The 23,798-nt window shown below is 41.1% G+C and overlaps 1 protein-coding gene across 13 annotated transcripts in view; it reads right to left on the bottom strand.

Annotated features, from left to right (window-relative positions):
- The window catches only part of MAP3K20 (mitogen-activated protein kinase kinase kinase 20), a 204,655-nt gene that overhangs the window by 45,979 nt on the left and 134,878 nt on the right, over positions 1-23,798 (bottom strand). For 10 of the 13 annotated variants that reach the window (XR_014829549.1, XR_014829548.1, XR_014829554.1 and 7 more), the window contains exons 10-11: positions 19,776-19,882; positions 11,444-11,579 (exon numbers count right to left, since the gene is read on the bottom strand). Coding sequence is in view for 6 of the 13 variants with exons in the window: in XM_013990583.3 (XP_013846037.2) it covers positions 11,444-11,579; positions 19,776-19,882 (243 nt within the window). In the remaining 7 variants the exon portion in view is untranslated. Of the gene's footprint in view, positions 1-925; positions 6,721-11,443; positions 11,580-19,775; positions 19,883-23,798 lie in introns of those variants that run through there. The other 3 variants (XM_021075200.2, XM_021075202.2, XM_021075201.2) reach the window with 1 other exon arrangement.

Genomic DNA, 23,798 nt, shown 5'->3' with positions numbered 1-23,798 from the left:
GTGTCCGCAGTCACAGGCACTCACCTGCTTTAATAATGCAGAAAGGCAAGTGACTTGAGAAATAGACTCTACAACTGAACTCGATCAGAGAAAAGACACGACAAGTTTTATTTCTTCACGGGGCAGCTGGATATAGCTGCAGAAGTATGTCATTCCCTTTGCCCATCACGGAAACAAATATCAAACAAGGAACCTGTCTGATGAAGTCAAGAAACAACAGCCTGCGTTGCAGAGATGTGTCCTGCATCAAGGCTGGCTCTTAGAGGGCGTGGGGGAGAGGGGGTGTGTGGAATGTTTTGATTTTCATACAGTTCCCAAATGTTGTGCTGGACGAAATCAAGAACTATTTCTTGGATGGAATAAAGGTGGTAAATGAAACAACTAATCACAACCAACATCTTTGGTTTTCCTGTCAGAAGGAGAGAAGACGAGTTTCTTGCTGTCTGAGGAGGCTCATGGGGATGACGCCAAGGGAAAGGTGCCGGGTTCAGTCTGAGACGCGCTGCGGCAGGATTCTTGCGCGAGGCTTGCAAAGATCAGTGAGCGGAAGGCTGGAGCCAGGCACTGCTTCAACACGGTTTGAATGTGGCAGGACAGGGGAGAAGAGTTAATGATCTCCAGCCACAGAGCGGCTTCCCATATCCTTTATGTTAGCTGTACCTTGTTAACATATCAGTGTATGGGCTGTAGGGTGACTTCTAAGCCTTTCTGTCTCTCTTTGGGGATTAAAAAAAAAAAAACACAACAAAAAAACCCACCTTGTGACTGCCCCATCACTTTACAAATTCATTATTTACACTCCAATTGATTTCAGGAGAGAAGCGCCCACACTCATGGGCATGCGTGTGACAACGATTCCTTCAAAGCGTGTTGGGAATCCGATTTAACAAAGCTCTGATGTACACAGCAACACATAACGAAGGGATTTACTGTCAAAACGTTTATTGCAAAATGGAGTCTTAAAACAAAGGAAAGCAAAGAGAAGTTCACATCAAGGTAAAATGTATGACACCAACTTGGATTTCTGGATACATTGTGGACTTTGGGCTGGAATATCAAATTCCAACCATGAAGTCAGTAACTCAGTAGTCTTACCACACATAAGTAAAATTTTAATCTTCCATACAAACACGATACAAGATTTTTGGCATAGGACTTGCTCAGAATAACATTGCTATAGAATAATTGAGAAAACCATTTTTTTTTAAACAATAAAGTGATAACGCCATCTATTCAAAGCTCACACTCAAAGAATATAAATAATTTCTATCATTTAGTACAAAATCTTTAAAACAGTGCAAAAGCAATATGTGCAGTGTATAGAGTATCTGACATTAAAAGATCTGTTATTCTGCACATGATATAAAATAGTTAATGTAGGTGCACGAAACTCTAGGTTTGAAGTAAATAATCCCACACCAGAAAGCTCCTCACAGGCTATGGAGCGCAAACTAAGCTGGAGGCCGAGGAAACGGGGCTAGTCCCCCAGGTGTCCTGGTGGACACTTGTTTCTGATCAGGGAAGCCACATCCAGGGCTAGCAGGCTATGCTACCACTGAAAGAACAGAACCAATGCTTCTCCCTGGCAACGCTTAATATAAACAGGAAAACAGTCTTACCCCAAAGCAGCAAAAGGCACCTGATTATAGAAAAATTATGCTCTATGATGCATGTGGCAGAGTGACACTCTGCTAGTTTCAAAGGCAGCAACAAGTCTAGTGTATCAAAAAAAAAATTAAAAAAGGATCGAGATTTAACTCAGAATGTTTTAAAATTACCTTTCATGAAATTCTGACCACTCCAATGGAGACTCCGAAAAATTCAGTTGTGTACATTGTAGCGCCATGAGACATCATTTCTGATCTCTTCTAAACTGCGCGCCCCACCCCAATTCCTCGGTTTTCCCTGGGATCAAGTTGGAATTCCCCAAGTGGTCGTAAAGGCTAACAGACCCACTGCATATTAGGATCATTGGCTGAAAACATAAATAAATAAAACTACTGGCTGAAAATGGGCCCTCAACATCTCCAGAGCATTGAAAACAAGTGTGCTCTGTGCCTCCCACCTCTTCCCATTGCTTATTTATGCAAAATATTAAAATGTGATCTTGCTTACATCAAAAGACTGTTCAGAAACGGGTCCTTTTAAATTATCCTGCCTACTTTGCAGAATTATAGGTACTTCAGTGATATTTTTAAAAATTTATAGTGGAATCAGGGCAAAGAGAGAGTGACATCCTCCCCTCTCCCGCTAAATTGAGCTGTTTGATCAAGTTTCCACCAGTGTGCTTAAGGGGAAAAAAACCATTTCCACAAGAGAGGCCTTAAGATAAGTGGCACAAATCTACCAAATTCAGAATGTGTAAGTGGCTGTAATTCTGCAAATGCATCTTTTGACTTGGGTAAGTTCATGTCGGGGAGAAAAAGTAAGATGTGGAATTCTAAAACTGCCAGGTTTAGCTAAGTTTCTCAGTGGAGGAAGGGACGATCCTATGGGTATTTTGGATGGAATTCTTTATAGGGTGGGACTGTCCCTGGCCCAAGGGATGTTACCACTTTGGACACTGGGCACTAAATGTACCCCCAGTCACGTGACAACCAAAACTATGCCCTAGCATCACCAACCACCATTTGGTGACAGCACTATTGTGGTTGAGAACCACCAAGAGGGTGTCATCAAGTTCTACATGATCAACTTTATGAGTAAAGGAGAAAAGATGGAAGAGTAGTTACAGTTTCAGTTGTATGGCTCCAATAATATTTACCACAATTTAGAGTCTCAATTCTCATTATGAATGTGTTTCTTTAACTCTTCACTTTATAAATGTACATTTTTGTGAGTCAAGTCATTGGAAATACATCCACCACCAATAATCTGCCCTTTCAAAAACTGAGCTGAAAAAATGAATTAAAAGCTGCACAATTAACATGATTAGACATTCTGTACATGGATAATATGTATTTCTTTTTAAAATTAATAAGGCTAATAATATAGTCGGAAGTCTTTTAAATCATCTTCACAGACAGAGTGAGACCGTTTTAAGATTCTGCTCATGACTCAGAATGCAGGAGTGTTCCGAACCCTAGAAAGACATTTTGATTTGGAAGAGAAAGTAAAACAGACCAGGCCATATGGTAATTATCTGGAGCCCAGTTCTAGGCAGAGAACATTTCAAGCTTTTCACTGAGGTTATCAAATCTGCTGTATCTGAAGGCTCTGCAGTTTCCTGATGGTAGGGTATTGAGCTCTGATCATCTCTGGAATATCAGTTAGGAAAATAGCAGCAGTTGAGAGATTAGAGAATTACTACTTGAAATGACAGTAAACCTTGGGCTTGGCTATTACCTTTCTCTTTTGGCCCTCTTTGGCTGCTTTCATGTTTTTAAGGCACCAAAACCTTAGGTATAATCATGGTAGATTTAATTATTATAAATTTTTATTTCATGTACTTTTTAAAAAAAAATCCACCCCATGCATTTCGTATGTTCTAAATTTATTGCTGGTTACTCTCAAATGAGAGCCAGGGCACACATTCTCACACAAGGCACACAGATCCCAAAATTAGCCCATAGAAATTCCATTAGCAGTGAGGCCTTTCCTGACCACACCTTAAAGTTCACAGCACAGCATGGACCTCATCCTCCCTCCCCGCTGGTTTCCCCACGTGCCCTTATCCAGTGTTACTGTATGATGCATTTGGTCTGTTTATTGTCCATCTCCGCTCCCTAGCATGGAAGCTCCATGAGTGTAAAGATTTTCATCTAGCTGCTCCCTAGAATGGTAATGGGGACAGAGGAGGGGCTCAATGAGTACTGGTGGGATGGCTGACTTGACCTTGGCCTGAACAGATGAGATACAAGAGGCTTTGAACCATCTGGTCTTTGGTGCTCTTTCAGGTTGCATGGCTGCAGAGCCCCATGGCATGCTGGGAAGGCAAGAGCCGAAGGCCATCCCTTCTGCTTCACTCCGAGATCTTCTGTTTGAGTGGCTCAGCTTGAATCAGGCCAGACTCCTCTAGGTCTGAGCACCGACAGGATGCCTATTTATGTTTGCACCTGTTTGTCATCAGCACTATATTGTGGTGTGTATGTATCTATGTTTGCATAGACACAAGAAAAATATCCGATTGGGTATGAGAGGAACCCATCTTCTAGGCAGAGTGTTTTTCTGGACCATGGGTGGTGGCAAGGCTGGCAAATACTTCAGACTAAGCAAACCTTGCCACTAGCATGGTCTTCACAGAATGACAGAATAGATCTACTTATATAGCTTCCATTCTAAAGATGTTCTCTTCATCTTTCCTGAGAGCTATTCACTTTAATTTTCACTCTATCCTACCCAACAAATAGCACTTGAAATTGATAGTTTAGTTTTCCAGGTTATGGAAACCACTTATTTCCCAGTATATTTTCCCTGGCATAGTTAAGAGTAGCTAACACTAGCTGACCACTTACCATGGGCCTGGTACTGTGTTAAATGCTTAACATGTATCATTTCACTTAATCCTCACAAGAATCCTTTGAAGTAGGTACTATTATCATTCTCATGTTCAAGATGAGCAAAGGGACACAAAAGTTAAATAACTTGCTCAAGATTGCACGGCAATTGTGAATCATGCTCTGACTTCAGATCCTTCTCTTTATCACTATTCAATATAGACTGGTCTACATTTCACACCCAGAATATTTTATAAGTTATTTTTCTCCAAATAAAGCTGGCACGGTGTAGTGACCATTTTATGGTATTTTTTGCCCTTAACAGGGTTGGAAGCATGTCATGCTTCAAATTCTAAGAAGTTTTTATGATCAAATGAACTTGGAAATAGTATTAGATAATGTCAGTGATGATACTCTTTCTTAAATCTTCTGTAAAAAGAACCACCAAAAGTACTTTGGTTTAACAGTCAAATGAATGGCACTGCTTTCTAATTTAGGGTAGAAAAAAGTCTTTGTTCTTTTGCCTTTCTGTATATATATAACTACAAGTGTTTTATAGTTCTTTTTAAAAGTGTTTTATAGTTTAAACGAGCTCTGACAAATCTGTGATAACATTCTGAGGATATCTCTCTGGCTAGCTAGGTTTTCAGAGCAGCACCTATTCACTTCTCTTTCACACCAGCGTGGCTGAGTCAGGGTTAAAAAAAAAGACACGCCTGGAAGGCCAGATCTAATATAAAAGGGACCCTTCATCCTGCACTTGTGCCTAAGTAAGGATAGCTTATCTAGATTAGACTCGGCTGTGGCTGCTGGCCTACTCCACAGCCACAACAATGCCAGATCAGAGCTGAGTCTGTGACCTACACCACAGCTCATGGCAATGCCAGATCCTTAACCCACTGGGCGAGGCCAGGGATTGAATCTGTGTCCTCATGGATGCTAGTCAGATTCGTTTCTGCTGAGCCAGGATGGGAACTCCTATCTTTACATGTATTTAGAATCCAGGATTCTCATGCCCCTCTGGACAACAAACACACATACATATACCCTTCCTGCCCTGTATTAACACTCACACTGCCTGGAAGTATACCTTTAAGACCATATATTTCTCTTTGTATAAAGTATAAGCTAAGCCTTAGGTGAAGTTTGTCGTGAAGAAGCTTCTAGGGTGAGCACTGGTATGAAAGCCTTCAACATCTGTTGTTTGTTTCAAATGAGAGTATTTCTCCTGTAAATGCACTTTTTGAGAACAACTCTTGAGTTTTACTTTCAGTAGTTGTGCTATTATGTATTAAAAATACACTTAGCACTTAGGTATTTCTAAAGAAGTTTTGCTATAACCGCCTTTCATTTCAGTATTTTTGTTGGGTTTTGTAGCCACAATCTTCTCTGACAGTGTGGTACATTGCCATTAAAAAAAAAAAAAAAAAAAAAAAAGTAGTGTCTTACAAGAAAACCCAAAGTCAAAGAAGAATTAGGAGTTGAGTCCTTGTTCAAAATCTACATATTTTTTTAAAGCAACTGAAGATTGCTCAAATGAAATTAAGTCAAATGAAATCAAACACAAACTATATTCATTAAAAAAAAGCCAGAAATGTCATTAGTTAAAAAACACGATATTGCATATAGAATCACAAATTTCTATAATCAGGCACCACATTTGCTGATTCATGAACTAGACCTTTTGGGTTTACTTCCCTTCCCCCCTTTTACTATAAGCAAAGACAAATCAAAAGTAAAATCGTAAAGAAATGACTGTCGTATAAATGTGATTGGCCTAAAAATGCAGTGCTTGGGTTTCTACCTCCTTACTGGTTTTTGTACAGACTGAGATAACAAGTTCCTTTTGTTTTCCCAAACATTTTCAATTGTATTACTTTGCTTTGTGCTTTCATTCACTATTATTATCCACGTCATTATCCTCATCACCATCCTCATCCTCATCATCGTCATCGTCATCGTCACCTTCTGACAAGTCAAAATCACTGAACCCCAGGGCCATGTTGACCTTCTTCCCCCTTCTCTTAGATGTGGTTTTGGAAGAATTCTGCTTGGCTTGCATGTTTATCTGCATCCCAGAATGCAGCACAGCTCCTGCTTTGTTCATTGAGAAGATATCCCCAAAGCCCATCAGCATCATGGCCTGCAGACTTTGGTTCATGCCATGGCCCTCCCCGTTACTCGTTGCTGTGATCTGACATGACATCTCTGCACTGTTTGACTCCTCTGTCTTAGATTCAAAGTAAGACTCCTCAGACATTCTTGCAGCAAGAGGCAAGAGAAGCTATCACGAGGGAAGAAAGGACAGAAGTAAAAAGAGAAATTAGGACCAATTTAAATCAAGGAAACTAGATACCACAAAATTAGTGGGTGCGGCACAGAAGGTAAGTGATTAGTGAAACAAATGAATGTAGGGAATTATGTGAGAATTTATTTAATGGCGGGTTTTGGCTCCAGCGTGGTTACCATAATTCAAAAATGACAGGGTAAATCACAACCAAAAGTTTGCAAAGCACCACAGCAAGCCGAATTTCAACTAGGAAGGCGGTTGTACGTTTTAAGCCCTCATTTTGCTTAAACAAGGTCATTTTTAGAATTTCTTTTAATTTTTTCAATTACATTTTCATATGAGAATGCTTAGTTAAATTAACTATTACATTGAAAAAGAAAATAATTAAAGATTTAATCTCGCTTAAAAAAAAAAATCAAGAAACCTTGTACCCAAGAAGCAAAGCACAAAACCAATCAGCAGTCATATGGTTCTAGGGAGATTCGGGTCATTAGCTACCTTTTTAGCTAGATTATCTGACTATAAACTAAAAATGAGTGTAGAATTCACTTGCCTCCATTTACTATTTATTAAGCCAAATATGATAGAAGCTAGTTATTCAATTTAGGAAACAATACACTTGTGAACACATTCCAGATCATCTCTAACATTCAAGTTATAAACAAGTATGTAAATATATGTGAAAATTGAGGGGAAAAGAGACCTGTATTAATTTAGATTGTTACCTCTGTTTCTATTCTCTACACGTTTCCTTCTTTTAACAGTTTTAGTTGTTTTTCTTTTTCTTTTTTTCCTTTCTTTCTGGGAGTCTCCTTCTTATAGTGGATACACTTGTTTTCAATCATACATTATGATTTTAAACAGCCATCCATTGCCATAAATGTTGTTATCATACACGTTTCAGGGGTAAAACTGGCAGGATCTGAAAGTGTTACTGCCTCTTCTTTTGAGAAATAAGCAAATTAAGGTTAACTTTTTTTTTTTTCTTTTGTCTTTTTGTTGTTGTTGTTGTTGTTGCTATTTCTTTGGGCCACTTCCACGGCATATGGAGATTCCCAGGCTAGGGGTTGAATCGGAGCTGTAGCCACCGGCCTACGCCAGAGCCACAGCAACGCGGGATCCGAGCCGCGTCTGCAACCTACACCACAGCTCATGGCAACGTCGGATCGTTAACCCACTGAGCAAGGGCAGGGACCGAACCCGCAACCTTATGGTTCCTAGTTGGATTCGTTAACCACTGCGCCACGACGGGAACTCCAGGTTAACGTTTTGATGCCATTTAAATAAGGGTAAATTTATGATAAACAGTGTACAAATAGTATGTTATTATATTGTCAGGGATGACCTTTACATTCTGTGTGTAAAAGTACTTTTTAGGGTCAATTTCCTAATTTTTATTTATTTATTTTTTTTGGTCTTTTTGTCTTTTTAGGGCCACCTGTGGCATATGGAGATTCCCAGGCTAGAGGTCCAATTAGAGCTGCAGCCACCAGCCTACACCACAGTCACAGCAATAAGGGATCTGAGCCGCATCTGCGACCTGCACCACAGCTCACAGCAACACCCGGATCCTTAACCCACTGAGCAAGGCCAGGAATTGAACCCACATCCTCATGGATCCTAGCTGGGTTCCTTAACCGCTGAGCCACAACGGGAACTCCTCCTAATTAAAGTTGGAATTGAGGTTTTTTTTTGTTTTTTGTTTTTTGTTTTGTCTTTTTGCTATTTCTTTGGGCCGCTCCCACGGCATATGGAGGTTCCCAGGCTAGGGGTCCAATTGGAGCTGTAGCCCCCGGCCTACGCCGGAGCCACAGCACAGCAACGCGGGATCCGAGCCACGTCTGCGACCTACACCACAGCTCACGGCAACGCCGGATGTTAACCCACTGAGCAAGGGCAGGGATCAAACCCGCAACCTTGTGGTTCCTAGTCGGATTCGTTAACTACTGCGCCACGACGGGAACTCCTTTTTTTTTTTTTTTTTTTTTTTTTAACTATCTTAACTTTATTAGGAAAAGACCTCTGCAGTTATTAGTTCAATAAGAACATCATATAAGTCAGCTAAAAAGCACCAGGAACATGGAAGAAAGAAATTGCTTTAGATCCTTTAACACCGGAAACAGGCTATTATTTTCCTTGCAGTCACATTTCCCAACCTCTCAAATTGTTTTCCCTTGTTAGATACTCTCAGGGTCTCTTTGTTGCTTATCTATTTTATTATTTCATGGGTTCTTTTATTATTTCATGGGTTCTCATATTAAGATCTTAACAAATGCCTCTCAAATAAGCTTTTATTTTTTAAAAGAAAGAAAATTTTACATCAAGCTATGGGGTTGAGCATTGTTCCTATTTCTGTATGGAGAATTCATCTTCCCAGATATCTTTAACTGCTGTTTTAATTTCAGGAAAGAAAACAGTGTCCTTCCTGGAACTAAATCCAGTAAGATCATTTTTTATGAAGTTACTTAAATGTTAAGCTTTTATAATTAAGAGGAGGCTAAATCGAGAAAACGTCAACCCGGACCCACTTCCTTTTAAAAAGGTTTATTTTATCCAGCTCTCAGAAACCTCATTTACAGTCAACTAGAAACTGATGTGAGGATAAAAGAAAACACCTACTTATAAAATACCCGAGCACAAAAGTTTTTTCCTTCAGAAATACTGGCTCTAAGCAGAAGAGATGTTAAAAGCAAGTACTGTAAAGAAAGAAAACTTAGCCTTCCTAAGAAAAAAAAAAATCTCATTGAGATCGTGCTGCTTGCTGTCCATTGTTAGATGGTAGCCCTCAGAGCAGTTCCTTTACAGAAAGTTTTTTTGCAGTGAAAATGCAAGTATACAGCCTACTGTGCACTGAGTTTTCCATTATTTATTATACAACCGGGTTACTAATAGCAGTAATGTGTGCAAGGCAGCCCATAATTTCTCAGCAAAACTAATGCCGGGAAACCAAAGAAAGGTTCTAAAGCATACTCTAATGGGTACTTTAAGGTGTTTTTCCTCACAATGCTACATTTAGAAAGAGGCAAGCCATGCAGTGCTTTATAGCTTAAGATTTCAGAGTACTTAAAAAACCCCCACAAGTCTCAGACTTCAGAAGATGGCCATATATTTGCTGCTCATCAGCTCTGGGAGAAGCTATGTTCCCTTGCAGATCCTTAGGGTGTGCTTTCTGAGACTGCCTGCTGGTCCCAGCTCAACCAGAACAGGAAACTTTCCTTCACGTCTTTCTTGAGAGTCAAGTTAAATTCACTAAATTGATAAGACGTGGTACCATCTTAATGTCCCATGACAGTCCTATGCATAGCAATTCTGTTCTTACTTCGGGATTCCCTGGATAATTAAAGTCATTTCTGAAAAAGTTAAATCTGATAACATGATATTTAACCTCATCGTGTTTTCTTTTTTAGGATAAAGGGTTTCTTTTCCATAAAAATTGGAAAAGGAGACAAACTATTTTTATTCTTTAGACACTGGAACACTGGCAAATACTCTGCAATTGGGCACTGGCTAAGATTAAGACTTGTAAAAATAAGAAAGTTTAAAAAAAAATTTTTTTTTTGCTTTTTTTTTTTAGGGCTGCACCTGTGGCATATGGAAGTTCCCAGGCTAGGGGATGAATTGAAGCTGCAGAGACCAGCCTACGCCACAGACAAAGCAACACGGGGATCAGAGCCGCATCTGCGACCTACTCTACAGCTCATGGCAACGCTAGATCCCTGACCCACTGAGTGCGGCCAGGGATGGAACCCGCATTCTCATGGATACTAGTTGGATTTGCTTCTGCTGTGCCACAATGGGAACTCTGGAAAGTTTTTCTGAAGATCACAAAGTGAAGGGCCTTTAAGTTTTTTTTTTTTTTTCTTTTTTGGTAAAATCACCATAGCAACTATGAAAGATGAATTTAAACTATATAACAAATTTACTTTTAATTTTATCATTGCTTGTGATCCTTAAGTGCACAAATACTGCCCCTTAAAATCTCTGGGAAAACCAATGACAAATTTATACTTAATTCCTGAAATGATAAATCATTTAAAATAGGGAAGAATGTTGAAATTTGACTAGACTTTAATATATCAGGTCAACATATAAGCTCAAGATAAGTGTACAAATAGCAAAATCCTTAAAAAGAATTTTCATCTTACTCCAAATACAAGGCTTGGAAAAAACTGGAAGTCTGTCCTGAGAGAAGCCTTTTTCTAATCTTTTGTTGCCCATGATCATGACCCTAAATTGAGTACGGAAGACTAATTCTTGTCATTTTTAGGTCATTATGTCAGCTTTCTTTTAGAAGGAAAACTCAGTTAAGTTCTGACACTTCAATGACTTTCTTAGACAGCTAGCTGACTCGGTGTAACATGTATTAATTTCTGATGCAGTCTGAAGAGTTAATCAGCTTTTAGGCACATGCTCTGGGGATCTAACAGATGGTGTGAAAGTACACTGAATTTTATTTTTGTAATTCTAATATACAAACACACTGAGAGAATAACAGTTCTCAGGGAAAGAGCCAGAAATAGGATAAGCTTTTCTTCTAAATCTCTGGCATTTAGTTAATTGAAAAGAGATCCGAGCGCTACTTGAGTATCAATGCAGGCCCTTTAATGTAAGGGCACAAGGCAGGAAGTGAGGAGGCGGCAGGGGAGGGCGTGCCATGCTGCCATGCTCAGCCAGTCTCCTAAGTGGGGGATCAGTGGGCCCTGCGGGGAACACTCACCGGGGTGTTGGACTGCTCCGTCAGCTTTTGCTCCCACATCTTCAGACGCCTTTCTCGTTCTTTGAGCTCCTGCTCTTTAAAGCTGAGGTCACGTTCTAGTTTCTTCAGCCTCTCAAGAGTTGCTTCGATTTCGCACCTGCACAAGGATAACGGGTTTAAGACTCTCAACTTTGCTTAAGAGGTGTTGCATGCTTAGGGGTCCATCAGAATGCTTAACCAAAGGGACAGGCTCAAACCTGTGCTTGGAAACCAAACACTAAACTAGCAGAGAAGAAGAGATCTTTCATATCCTTGAAAATCAACAGATAGTTTCTAGCTCGGAAACATAAGCTGGCGAGACTTTCACAGAGCAGCGAAGAGCCACTGGGTGGAGCCTGAGCCATGGAGTAGGTGTCTTGGTCTAGCCATTGAATAAATGCTTGTGGTCCTCTGACTCTCTTATATTATCTCACCTTATTCTTATTACAGCCCCTAGAAACAGGTACTAATCTCATATAGAGAGATGGGAAAATGACACTCAGGTTAGGTGCTCACTATCACACTTTTAGTAAATTCACACTGGCTTGTTCACTGGCGGAGTAACTCAAGCAATCAACTGACTAAGCTGACCTGGCTTCCTCAGTTGTATGGGGGTGGGGGTTATCTCATGACAGGACTTCACAACTTGCCTGATTCGAATAATCACCTCCACAGCAGTGACCTAAACCACAGTGGTGACAACCTGGGATCCTTAACCCACTGAGCCATCGGGGAACTCCTAAAGTTCTTTTTAACTCTATTTTATTGTATTTATTTATTTTGCTTTTTAGGGCTGCACCTGCCGTATGTGGAGGTTCCCAGGCTAGGGGTCGAGTCGGAGCTACAGCTGCAGGCCTATGCCACAGCCACAGCAATGCTAGGTCTGAGCTGTGTCTGGGACCTACACCACAGCTCACGGCAATGCTGGATCCTCGACTCACTGAGCGAGGCCAGGCATCGAACTCGCAACCTCATGGTTCCTAGTTGGATTCGTTTCCGCTGCGTCACGATGGGAATTCCATCTCTAATAGTTTTAAAAGCAAGTTCGTTCCTTCCTGAATCTCTATGGGCTGACCAACCGCATCACTCGAATGGTTTGTTCAGTTAAAGAAACCTGTCCTTTACAGAGACTGAATGGGTAAGATGGCTCAGAGCAAGTTTTTTTCTTTCAGGGCTGTCATCAGGTTTTAAGTCTAAATTTGCGTTCTGAGAGTTGGAGGTTCTGTGAGAAAAGTAACAGTCATGAGAGAAAGAGAGAGAGAGGCGGGGAGAGGAGGGGGAGAGGGAGCAGAGTGAGGGAGGCGGGAGGGCGGAGAAGGCACAGAGGGCTGGTAGATGCAGAAGAAGGCGGGGATGGGAGAGGAGTGGGCTGGAGATTAACTGCTGGGCCAACAGCTGCTTCCGGAGCCTGCAGGTCAGACGGTGCGATTCTGGCTGAGACCTTGACTACAGAAGGCAGCAGCCCCCAGATCTAAGTTAATGAATCTCTGCAGCCAAAGTCTGCCTTTTTATGTCCAGGGAAAAATCCCAATAAGTGGACAGCTTATTCCAATGCCTTTGTGGATGAGAAGTAAATAAATGAAAACCAAAAGGCTCTGGTGTTAATTGGCAAAACCCCACTCAGGGAACAGCTACTGAGGTGGATCTGGAATTAGGCCCCGCGTTTCACTTCCCTGACTGTCTGCAAAGAATCTCAGAGCAACAGAGGCAGGAATGTATGTGCAAAAGCATCTGCTATCAACCCTCTGTCCCTTTGATTGGTGCCATTTGAAAATTATATAGCCATATAAGTCACACTAGAGTCCCTAAAGAAAGGTACTAAGTCAGCAACCTTTCAGAATTATGACTATCATAAAATCCAAACTTGACCCCTGATATTTCTGACAAAAATATTATGCCCACCTGTACACAAGTTTGTTTTTATTTTTCAAATGGCGGATTGAGGGGGAAAGAAAAGCTCAGGGTGAAAAACCCTAAGTTAAACTTTTCTAACAGAAAGGAAAGAAGGAACGAGCCATCTTCAGTAAAGGGGAGGGTGAGAGGATTTTCTGTCATGGCGCAGCGGAAACGAGTCCGACTAGGAACCAAGAGGTTGCGGGTTCGATCCCTGGCCTTGTTCAGTGGGTTAAGGATCCGGTGTTGCCGTGAGCTATGGTGTAGGTGGCAGATGCGGCTTGGATCTGGCGTGGCTGTGGCTGTGGCTATGGTGCAGGCTGGCAGCTGTAGCTCTGATGAGACCACTAGCCTGGGCACCTCCATGTGCCATGGGTGCGGACCTAAAAGGACAAAAAAGACAGAAAAAGGAAGGCGGGGGGGCGGTGAGAAAAGGAGGCGGCAGAGTCCGCCTGGCTCAGCAGGAGACAGCAGGGGCCTGGGCTGCTGCCTGGGGTGCTTTTGCCAATCCCGGTCCCAACTCTCCTGCCAGGGAGACTGAGCTCACTGATGTTCTTTTTGATCAAAGTAAATGGCCAACACATTCAATTTCATCTGTAACTTAAGCCAAGCACTCGTCTCAAGTTCCAGCTCTGAGAGCCCACTCTGATTTTGAGCCCTTCTGGAAAGGAGATCCACAGTTAAGTAAGCTGAGGGCTGTGATACAGAAAAACAAACACTGAATAAAAACGATTCCCCCCACCCCCCGCCTCGCCCATGCCCAGGGATCTTGACAGCAGAGGTCCAGGTTCTATGCCCCAAACCCGGAGAGCAACACAGAGACAGCTGCTCCCCTGGCTGTTCCTGCTGTTTTTCTTGATGCATTGTTTTGCACCAAATGAACTGGCTGCTGCACTTATATAACGTTCCTGTTCTAAAAATATAGTTTAAGTGTTTTAGCTGATGAAAATTACGGTTTTTCTCTTAAGCCAAATCCAACCAAGGTTGACTTCAACCTGTTTCAATTTTCCATATGTCAAAAACAGGCATGAACTATATTTCTCCTCTTTTATTCGATGGAAACTTACTCTGGAATAAAAGATCAATTCATAAGAACAGCTGTATCACATTCAGTACATGAGAAACAGATCATATGTGTGTCAAATTCAGTGTTACACATTAAATGATCTGTGTTAAAACTCACATTGCAAAGATTAATTTTTTAAAAATTTGTGTTTTGTTTTTAAGGACATATGCCACAGTGAGAGTATTTTGATCACCCAGAAAGAACACAACCAACAGAGAGAGGCCTGGATGCTCTATCAAAGCGCCACAGGGCTTCCTCAGCGCAGGGACCACAGGTCTGCAGACAGTTGCAGGGGGCAATGAGAACTGACAACTGACAACAAGAGGACCACGCATTTTCTATTCGCAACACTCGGGGCCACTATTGCTAGTAAGGCAATAGGAAGAGAAACAAGCTAAAGATGTGATAAGCCAGGAAAGGTCTGACGCTCAGTTTTCCTTCCTATTATTTATTAGGTCAAAGAAAAGGACCAAGTTTATGGGATCTGTAATAACCTAGTTTTAAAAGGGGGTCTCAGAATAATCATGTAATTTTCTAAGACTCGACGTTCCATCTGGTTTATATGGAGAGGAAACTCCGCCAGCAAACAAGCATCTGCCAGAAATGCCAGAGCAGGACTGGAGGCCGACTTCACTGAGACACCAGCTTCCTACACACACTTTGGACCCTAAACACCCGATTTCAGACACCAGATAAAAGTCGGGGGAAAAGTGGAGGACCGAATGTGTTGTCCTTTGAAATATCCAGATGGCCTGACAAATATTTACTTCTTTCTGGCACATGGCATGTTGAGTGGGATAGCCATACCTAAAACCATCAGGCCTGTAATACCTCTCTTTGCTAGAAGGGAATCTGGTCACGTGAACGCTGCGTGCTAACGAACAGGCGGCATGACACTGGCCCAAGTCCAGGGACAGCTCCGAACAGCGAGTGTGCCAGCACAGGCCTGAGGGATCAGGCCACCTGGGTTCCAGTCCTGGCTCTATCTTGGGCAGGTGGTCCAACCTGTCCACAGTCTTGGTTTCTGTATCTGAGGTCTAAGTCAGGGATGCGAGGTGGATTAAAAGAGATAATCCAAAGAAAGTACAAGAATCTGGGTAAGAATGTGATAAATGACAGCTGTGTTCGTTATTATTGCTGTCATTGATATCATAATAATTCCCTATGGTGGGTTTTTTGATTTTTTGGTTTTTTTTTTTTTGCTTTTTAGGACTGTACCTGGGGCACATGGAGGTTCCCAGGCTAGGGGTCTAATCAGAGCTGTAGCTACCAGCCTACAGCACAGCCACAGCAACGCGGGATCTGAGCTGGGTTTGCGACCTACAGCACAGCTCACAACACCTCAGGATCCTTAACCCACTGAGCGAGGCCAAGGATCAAATCCACATCCTTAGGGATACTAGTCAGGTTCATTAATGCTGTGCCACAAGGGGAACTCCCTATTCTCTATGTTTTTAATCAATTGCCAAGTTTAGTTAAAATAGCTCTGCTCCTTCTCAAACTGTGCTTTAATGGTTCAGATAAAGATATGCATTTTCTCTCCAGCGCTCCGGATTAACTAGTTCCTGAGAGAGAATCAATGAGGAAGCCCCGTAGGCAGTTTTTGCCTTTTACTAAAATACCTTAATGTATGACCAATTTTATTTCCCTCATCTTTTCAGCTTGAAGCATTGAAAAAATTGTTTTGCAACTAATGCAGGTTTACTGTAGAAAATGAAGACGTCCACACAGAAAACACTCTCCTATGATCTCATTACCCAACTGAACACAGACCTGGATACTTTTCTCTAGGTATGCATACATTCACACATAAATAGGTGTTTATTTTATCAAAAAAATGGAATCAATCTAAACATACTGGACTGTAGCCCTCATTTTAAACTCATTTCCAATCTGTATTATCATGACAGGCTCCGTACTTTTCTGTGTTTGGAGGCATCATAATTTTTTTTAAAACCATAAAAACTACATAAAATGAAAATAAATCTTTTATTTTACTTGTTTTACAAGTCCAATGATGCTGTGATAAACAAATAAATGCCCATATACCCTTGTGCAACCTTCCCATTTATTTTCTTAGAAATAAAACGGTAGTGATAGAGGTCTCTGATCTATACGGCCAAACTGTCCTCCAGAAAGGTAGTATTTTCCCACCAGCAAAGTGTGAGAACACTTATGACACTGAATATTTTCATAATATAAATTTTTGCCAATCTTTTTTTTTTTTTTAGGGCCGCACCTGTGACATGTGAAGGTTCCCAGGCTATGGATTCAATTGGAGCTTTAGCCGCCGGCCTACACCACAGCCACAGCAACGCCGGATCTGAGCTGGTTCTGTGACCTACACCACAGCTCACAGCAATGGCAGATCCTTAACCCACTGATGGAGGCCAGGGATCCAACCCGAGTCCTCATGGATGCTAGTTGGGTTTGCTAACCGCTGAGCCACGGCAGGAACTCCTAAGTTTTTGCCAATCTTGATGATAAATTATGCTCTCTTTTATTTGATTGCTAAATGAGGCTGAATATTTTTCACACGTTTATTGGTCATTCAATTTTTCCTTTTGTAAAATGTCATTTCATGCCCTTTAGTATGATATTTTAGTTACAATGTTTTTCTTTTTTTTAAAGACATAAGCACTATCATGGTGGTTTTTTTTCTTTTTTTTTTTTTTCTTTTTTGGTCTTTTTGCTATTTCTTGGGCCGCTCCTGCAGCATATGGAGATTCCCAGGCTAGGGGTCTAATCGGAACTGTAGCCACCAGCCTACGCCAGAGCCACAGCAATGCGGGATCCGAGCCGCATCTGCGACCTGCATCACAGCTCACGGCAACACCCGGATCCTGAACCCACTGAGCAAGGCCAGGGATCGAACCCGCAACCTCATGGTTCCTAGTTGGATTCGTTAACCACTGTGTCACGACGGGAACTCCTATTACGGTGGTTTTCATGGGGACTCACGAGAGCTTTTCAAAGGATTGGAAGGGATAAACCAGTTTTCAGAATGACATTAAGACTTGATTTACCTTTTCCATTCTTTCTCTTACAAGTACACTTGTAAGACTTTCCTCGGGCTCCATGACATGTGACAGCACCATAGGCTGAATGCAGAAGCAGGATTTACTATTGTTTTTAAATGAATCTATAAGTATATATTTAATTTTTTTCCTCAGTTCTAATTATGAATGTGGGAAATACTGACAAACGTAAGTCCTTTAAGCAAAAACCCTCTGGAGTCCTCCATCATTTTTCTGAGCATAATGAAGTCCTGAGACCAAACTCTGAGAACAGCTGATTTATCATCTAGGAGAAAAAGTTATAATAGGACGGCATAGTTTTGGGAATTTACTTATGGTGGGTATGGCTTTTGGCCTTAGGGAGTTTCCACATTTTATGGAGAAAACTTAGCACCTTTCCCCCTATTTTCTGATTTCGTTGACATATTTTAAGACTCCCTATCTCATGAGTATTAACAGTACTATTAAAATCCTCCTCATCCTTTGGCTAACAGATGAAACAGCAGTTCCTCAGGGAAATCCTTTTATTAAATCCTCAGACTAGATTAGATTTCATGGTTATATACTCTCAGACGCCCAGTACTCCTGTCACAATGCTTATCAACACAGTAATGAAAGAGTCACTTGTATACCTGTATTCAGTAATCTAATAGTGGACACTCCACATGCACTGGGACTGTTCCGCTCATCACCACAGCTCAATACCTAAGGGGCATCTTTCCCCAGCAGAGGTGTAATTAATATCTGAATGAATGAATGTAAGAAGCACATTTGTCAAAGCAAACAACTCACATATTTATATTCTCCTGTGTAACACGCTGTGATGTCTTTTAATATTCTCACCACCATGGAATTTCCTTCCCCAAATATTTATTGAGCAACTACTCTGTTTAGGACACACTGCAGATGATGAACCAAGGAGATGATGTGACCCTCTTACATTTCAGCCAGTGGGACACAGGTTAAACAACAAACTGAAGAATTACTTATTGATTCTGACTGCGGCAGAAGGAGATGTTCTCAGGGTACACAGAACAGAACCACATCTGGTCTAGGGTCAGAAAGCATCTCCTTGAAGGAGTGCCTTCTTCAGCTGCTATCTGAATGACACGTAGGAGCCAAGTTGGGTGTGGACATCAGGGCTGGTGTGCCGCTGAAAGGGGATGAAATTTAAACAGGAGAAACTGCATTTGCAAGGACTCTGAACGAGGGAGAAATATGCGTCATTTTGACATTGAGGAACCAAAGTCAAAAATGAAGGGGTAGAATGATGCTCTGAAGATAAGGCTGCTGAGGCCAGAGCACAGACGGTGTCATGACTCGCAAGTATTTTGGCATTTGTCCTAGATTACTAGGAGCCCCTTACATGGATTTAAAAGGGGAGCAATCTGATTAGATTTGTGCTGATCTCTTACTGTAGGAAACAAATATTACTTACATGTTTTGTTGGGTTGATTATTCTACCCCAGCACAAATTATTACAGACTTGAACACAGAGTATTACTTTTATGTCACTAAATAAAACTTCTTTTAACTCACTGGTCCTAGATCGAGATTTCCAAAGAATGAAACATAAAGAAGGTTACCGTCAAACATCAATTAAACAGAAAGCCCGAAGAAATGCATAATCGATTCCGTCATTGTAAGTGCCTGCAGTATTCCTTTGGTATCGGCAGGTGGCGTCAGGGGTCACGTTGCTGCCACAGCTCTCAGGAGCAGAGATGGGTTACTTAAATCTCTGCTGAGTCAGGGAGGAATAATGTCAGCTCCCAAACATGCTATTTATATTCGTGCATCATGTGACCTGGCTTGAATGTCTCACCCCGGCCTTACTGCTTCCACTCACACAATACAATTCTCTCATTACCAAGTTTGTTTACATGCAACAAAATTTAATAGGATTGACACCACCGAAAGTTTTCTTTGAAAAGTGTTTTTACAATTTCCCTACCTCTTCTACCAACAGATAGAGTGCTCTGCATGGTTCCAAGCAGACAGTATTTTTATTTCTTACTGGACAGAGGCCAGCGTTTCCTAACACGGAGTATATACAGAGACATGTCTGGTAACTGTCTTTTGTCTCAGAAGATATGGTTTCGCTGTGCTTTCTAAATACTTAGACATATGATGAGGCAACAAGCTCAGAGGAAAATTCTTTGCTTACATATGAGACGGAGGGCTTTTCAGAGCTCCAAAAATAACATAAAACACACACACAAAAAGCCTCAATTTCAAAGGAATTAGGATTGTCATCAAGCTCTCAGGTTCGCTTCCTGGCTGAAGCTAGTCACCATCCCTTAAAGCAAAAAAAATGTGACTCGGGTGTGACGTCGCCTACCTCCACTCTGCCTTGTTGTGCAGGAATGAGTTACACTGGTCAGGAAGGTTCGTGTCATTCGACATGGACTCCAGAATTGAAATGATCTGCTTGAAAGATGGCCGTTTCTAAAGAAGAAAAAAGAATGACTTGTTGAGACTTAAGAAAGTGGTTCTTTAAGAGGAAATTCACAGGCATAGTAATAAACTCAAATCATCATAACAAAATAAAATATAATATAATGTCCTGATTTCATTACTTTACAACAGACAGACTGCTCAGGTCTAGGGAACCATGTTTCTTATTTTCAATCAGTTATTCATAATAGACTCAGATATCATTTTTCTATCTTGTGGCTTAAGGTTGGAATGATTATAGTATTTTTTTTTCAGGTAAGGAAAGTACTAATTAATTCTCTCTTTTGGGTGTGTTTAAGGATTCCTAAAAGGAAAAAGTGAGGTCTTAAAAAAAAAAAAAAAAAACTATCCATGTGATAAAGCAGGTAGATTAAAAGTTAATGGTAGAGTCTGAGTGACAGGTATACATACCAGTGTTCATGGCAAGTTCTTTCAACTTTTCTGTACGTTTGAAAATTTTTAAAATAAAACGTTGGGGAAGACCTACTTATCAGTCTATTGGAACTAATACAATTTCTTAAACCAGTGGCTCAGAGAAAAATCTCCCAATTTTATTTTTATTTTTGTCTTTTTGCCTTTTCTAGGGCTGCTCCCATGGCATATGGAGGTTCCCAGGCTAGGGGTCTAATCAGAGCCATAGCCGCCAGCCTATGCCACAGCCATAGCCACGCCAGATCTGAGCTGCATCTGCAACCTACACCACAGCTCACAGCAACGTGGGATCCTTAACCCACTGAGCAAGGCGAGGGATTGAACCCAAAACCTCATGGTTCCTAATCAGAATCGTTAACCACTGAGCCAGGACGGGAACTCCAAAAAAAAACCTCCCAATTTTAAAGCCATCCTAACATCACTATTTCAACATCTATTTATTCCACATTACAACTAGCTTTGGGAGTTCCCATCGTGGCTCAGTGGTAATGAGCCCGATCAGGATCCACGAGGATGTGTGTAGGATCCCTGGCCTTGCTCAATGGGTTAAGGGATTGGCCTTGCCATGAGCTGTGGTGTAGGTCACAGACATGGCTCAGATCTGGTGTTGCTGTGGCTGCAGCTCCAATTTGACCCCTAGCCTGGGAATTTCCATATGCTGCACATGTAGGCCTAAAAAGACGAACAAACAAAAAAAAAGCAACAACAACAACAAAAAAAACCCAACCAAACAAAAAAACCAACTAGCTTTGGTGCTAGGAAGCTCTCTGGTTCTGTTCACTAGAAACTGAAAAAGCAGTGGTTAGGTGTCATTTCTTTAGCTATCAGAAACTATACTCTTTAGATTCTAGCCAAGGTTGAGACAAAAGGTTAAAACAAAAACCGAGGAAGATAATAAAAGGATGATGCACATTCTCTCTTCATCACGCCTCATAATTATACCATTTCTGAACAAATTAGAGTTGCAGCAATTAAAACATGCATTTTAATTTAGGAGCACAAAAACAAAAAGGAAGAATGTTGAGGTGGCTTGCTCTCAGGACTTGAGAGCTTCCTACATTAAGAAGGGCAATTTTTCTTAGGAATATAATACTGGGATATTTATTCTGAGTTCTGCCATTACTGTAGTCTTTCATGGGCGTGTGTGTACATGCAGGTGGGTGTGTTTTAAAAAGAGGGCAGAAGTAGCTAAATGTCACTGGTGTGCATGAAGCCTTCCAAGAAGCAAAGGGGAAGATGCTTTAAGTAGGAAACCTGAAAAAAATTGTTTGTCTTTTTCTTTTGACTTGTTACCATTTTAAATTTCTCCCACCACGTGTCAGGTTCCAAAAGGAAAAATGTTTTGTGTGCCCAGGGACTGATTATATAATACATATAGGATTTTCATTTTCATGGAAAAGCAGCAGGAGGAGGTAATAAATTTTAAAGAAAAATATTTTTCCCTGCACTTAATCATTCTTGAGATAAGGTGAAACTTTTTTGTAATTGGATGGTAAGTATCCCTGGAACAATCTTATTTTTACAGTTAGATATGCTCCCAGAGGGAAATTATCAATGTGAACATTTAGAAATTAACAACCATGTAGAATTTTGTGTTAATGATATTTTATGAGTATTCCAATTCCAGGACACACACACACACACACACACATTTTTTCTGTCCTTTTAGGGCCGCACCTGTGGTATATGCAAGTTCCCAGCCTAGGGGTGGAATCAGAACTGCAGCTGCTGGCCTATGCCTCAGCCACAGCAAAACCAGATCCAAACCGCCTCTGTGACATGCACCACAACTCTTGGCAATGCCAGATCCTCAACCCATTGAGCAAGGACAGGGACTGAACCCTTGTCCTCATGGATCCTAAATGGGTTTGTTACCGCTGAGCCACAATGGGAACTCCAGGATATAATATTTCATCTGGAATCTTCTTCTGAAGGGCCTTAAGTTTCTGCTATGTATTATGTAGGCTTTGCTTACTTACAAAGGCAAAACTATGACCATTTATTAAGCGTTTGCATACATTTTGTGTTACCTTTATTTTACAGATAAGGAAAATCAGTCTCAATATTCAGTATATGGCATTGCCCAGTATCACATAGGAAGCAAGTTACAGAACCAGGGGTGATGCTTTTAAACTCTTCAAAATGTTTTACCACATGAGGGTAAGATATTATTATTTCCTATCAAACTCATGGCTTTAACTATTATTTTTTTCTTCTTTTAAAAATGTCATTTTGGGGAGTTCCTGTTGTGGCTTAGCGGTAATGAACCTGACTAGTATCCATGAAGATGCGGGTTTGATCCCTGATCTCACTCAGTGGGTTAAGGATCAGACATTGCCCCGAGCTGTGGTTTAGGTCACAGACTGGCTCAGATCTGGTGTGGCTGTGGCTGTGGTGTAGGTCAGCAGCTGTAGCTCTGATTCAACCCCTAGCTTGGGAACCTCCATATGCCTCGGGAGTGGCCCTAAACAAAACAAAACAAAACAAAACAAAAAAGTCATTTTGGAACTTGAACCAATACCCACCTTTACTTCCCTCTTTTATTCAATAAAACATTTTGAGCACCTGGTGGAGGCCACTAGAATGACCCCCACCCCCACCAAAACTGCTGTTAGCAGCTTTGTCATATACATGTCTCCCTCCTTATTGCAAAAGAGGCTATTTCCATAAGTAAGCCGAACATTTAATCTCTGTGTTAATACTCCAGATATCCAAGGACTGAGAAAAAGAAAGAAAATGTAATTTAACCAATTACTGTTCTATCTGTGGGCACAGGACTGGTGCCAACTGCTGGCTGACCTACAATGTCCTTCTAGCCAGAGAACTACAATGTGCCTCTTAGGAAACAAACCTGGCTACTTTAGTCAACAACAAATTGTGCATCTACTTACTAAATTTATATAAGGTAGTATAAGGAAACAGAAAAATGAGTTCTATTTCCCCATGGAGCCTATAACCCACTTAGAGAAAAAAACAGATCCTTAAAAAAAAATGCAACAGCACAAGATGAGGCTGTAGCTCAGACTGTGATTTAGGAAAAGGAATACCTGGTATGGTTGGCAGTAAACAGAACATCCAGGGAAGGCTTGATGATGAAGTAATCAGGGGAGAAAAGAAAAACAGGGCAAAGAATATGTTCAGGGGATAAAGGAGGTGGGGAAAGGTGTGTCTAGAGGAGATAGGAATGAGATTGGAAATCTGAGCTGGATGTACAATCAGATCAACCAGAGAGGGCGTATATTCGAGGTTGCAGCAATAAAATGCCATGAATTTAGGAAATAAAAACCAATCTCAAACTTTCTTCATACTTCACCTGGCTAGAACACAACATTCCTCTGGCCCTAAAGAAGGGCCAGCTTACTACATGTTAAATAAAGACACAGCAACTTTGTGGCATCAATTCTGGACCTAATGTCCTTTTTGTGTAGGTGTTTACACTATCATTTAATTAATATACCATAAAGGCAGATTCTTC

The sequence above is a fragment of the Sus scrofa genome, chromosome 15 (assembly GCF_054392235.1).
Source record: "Sus scrofa isolate SSC_HxYL_T2T_F1_AM1 chromosome 15, Sscrofa_HxYL_maternal_Yorkshire_Landrace_v2.0, whole genome shotgun sequence".
Classification (NCBI taxonomy): Eukaryota; Metazoa; Chordata; class Mammalia; order Artiodactyla; family Suidae; genus Sus; species Sus scrofa.
The sequence above is the reverse complement of the archived record's forward strand: the minus strand, read 5'-3'. Positions and strand labels throughout refer to the sequence as shown.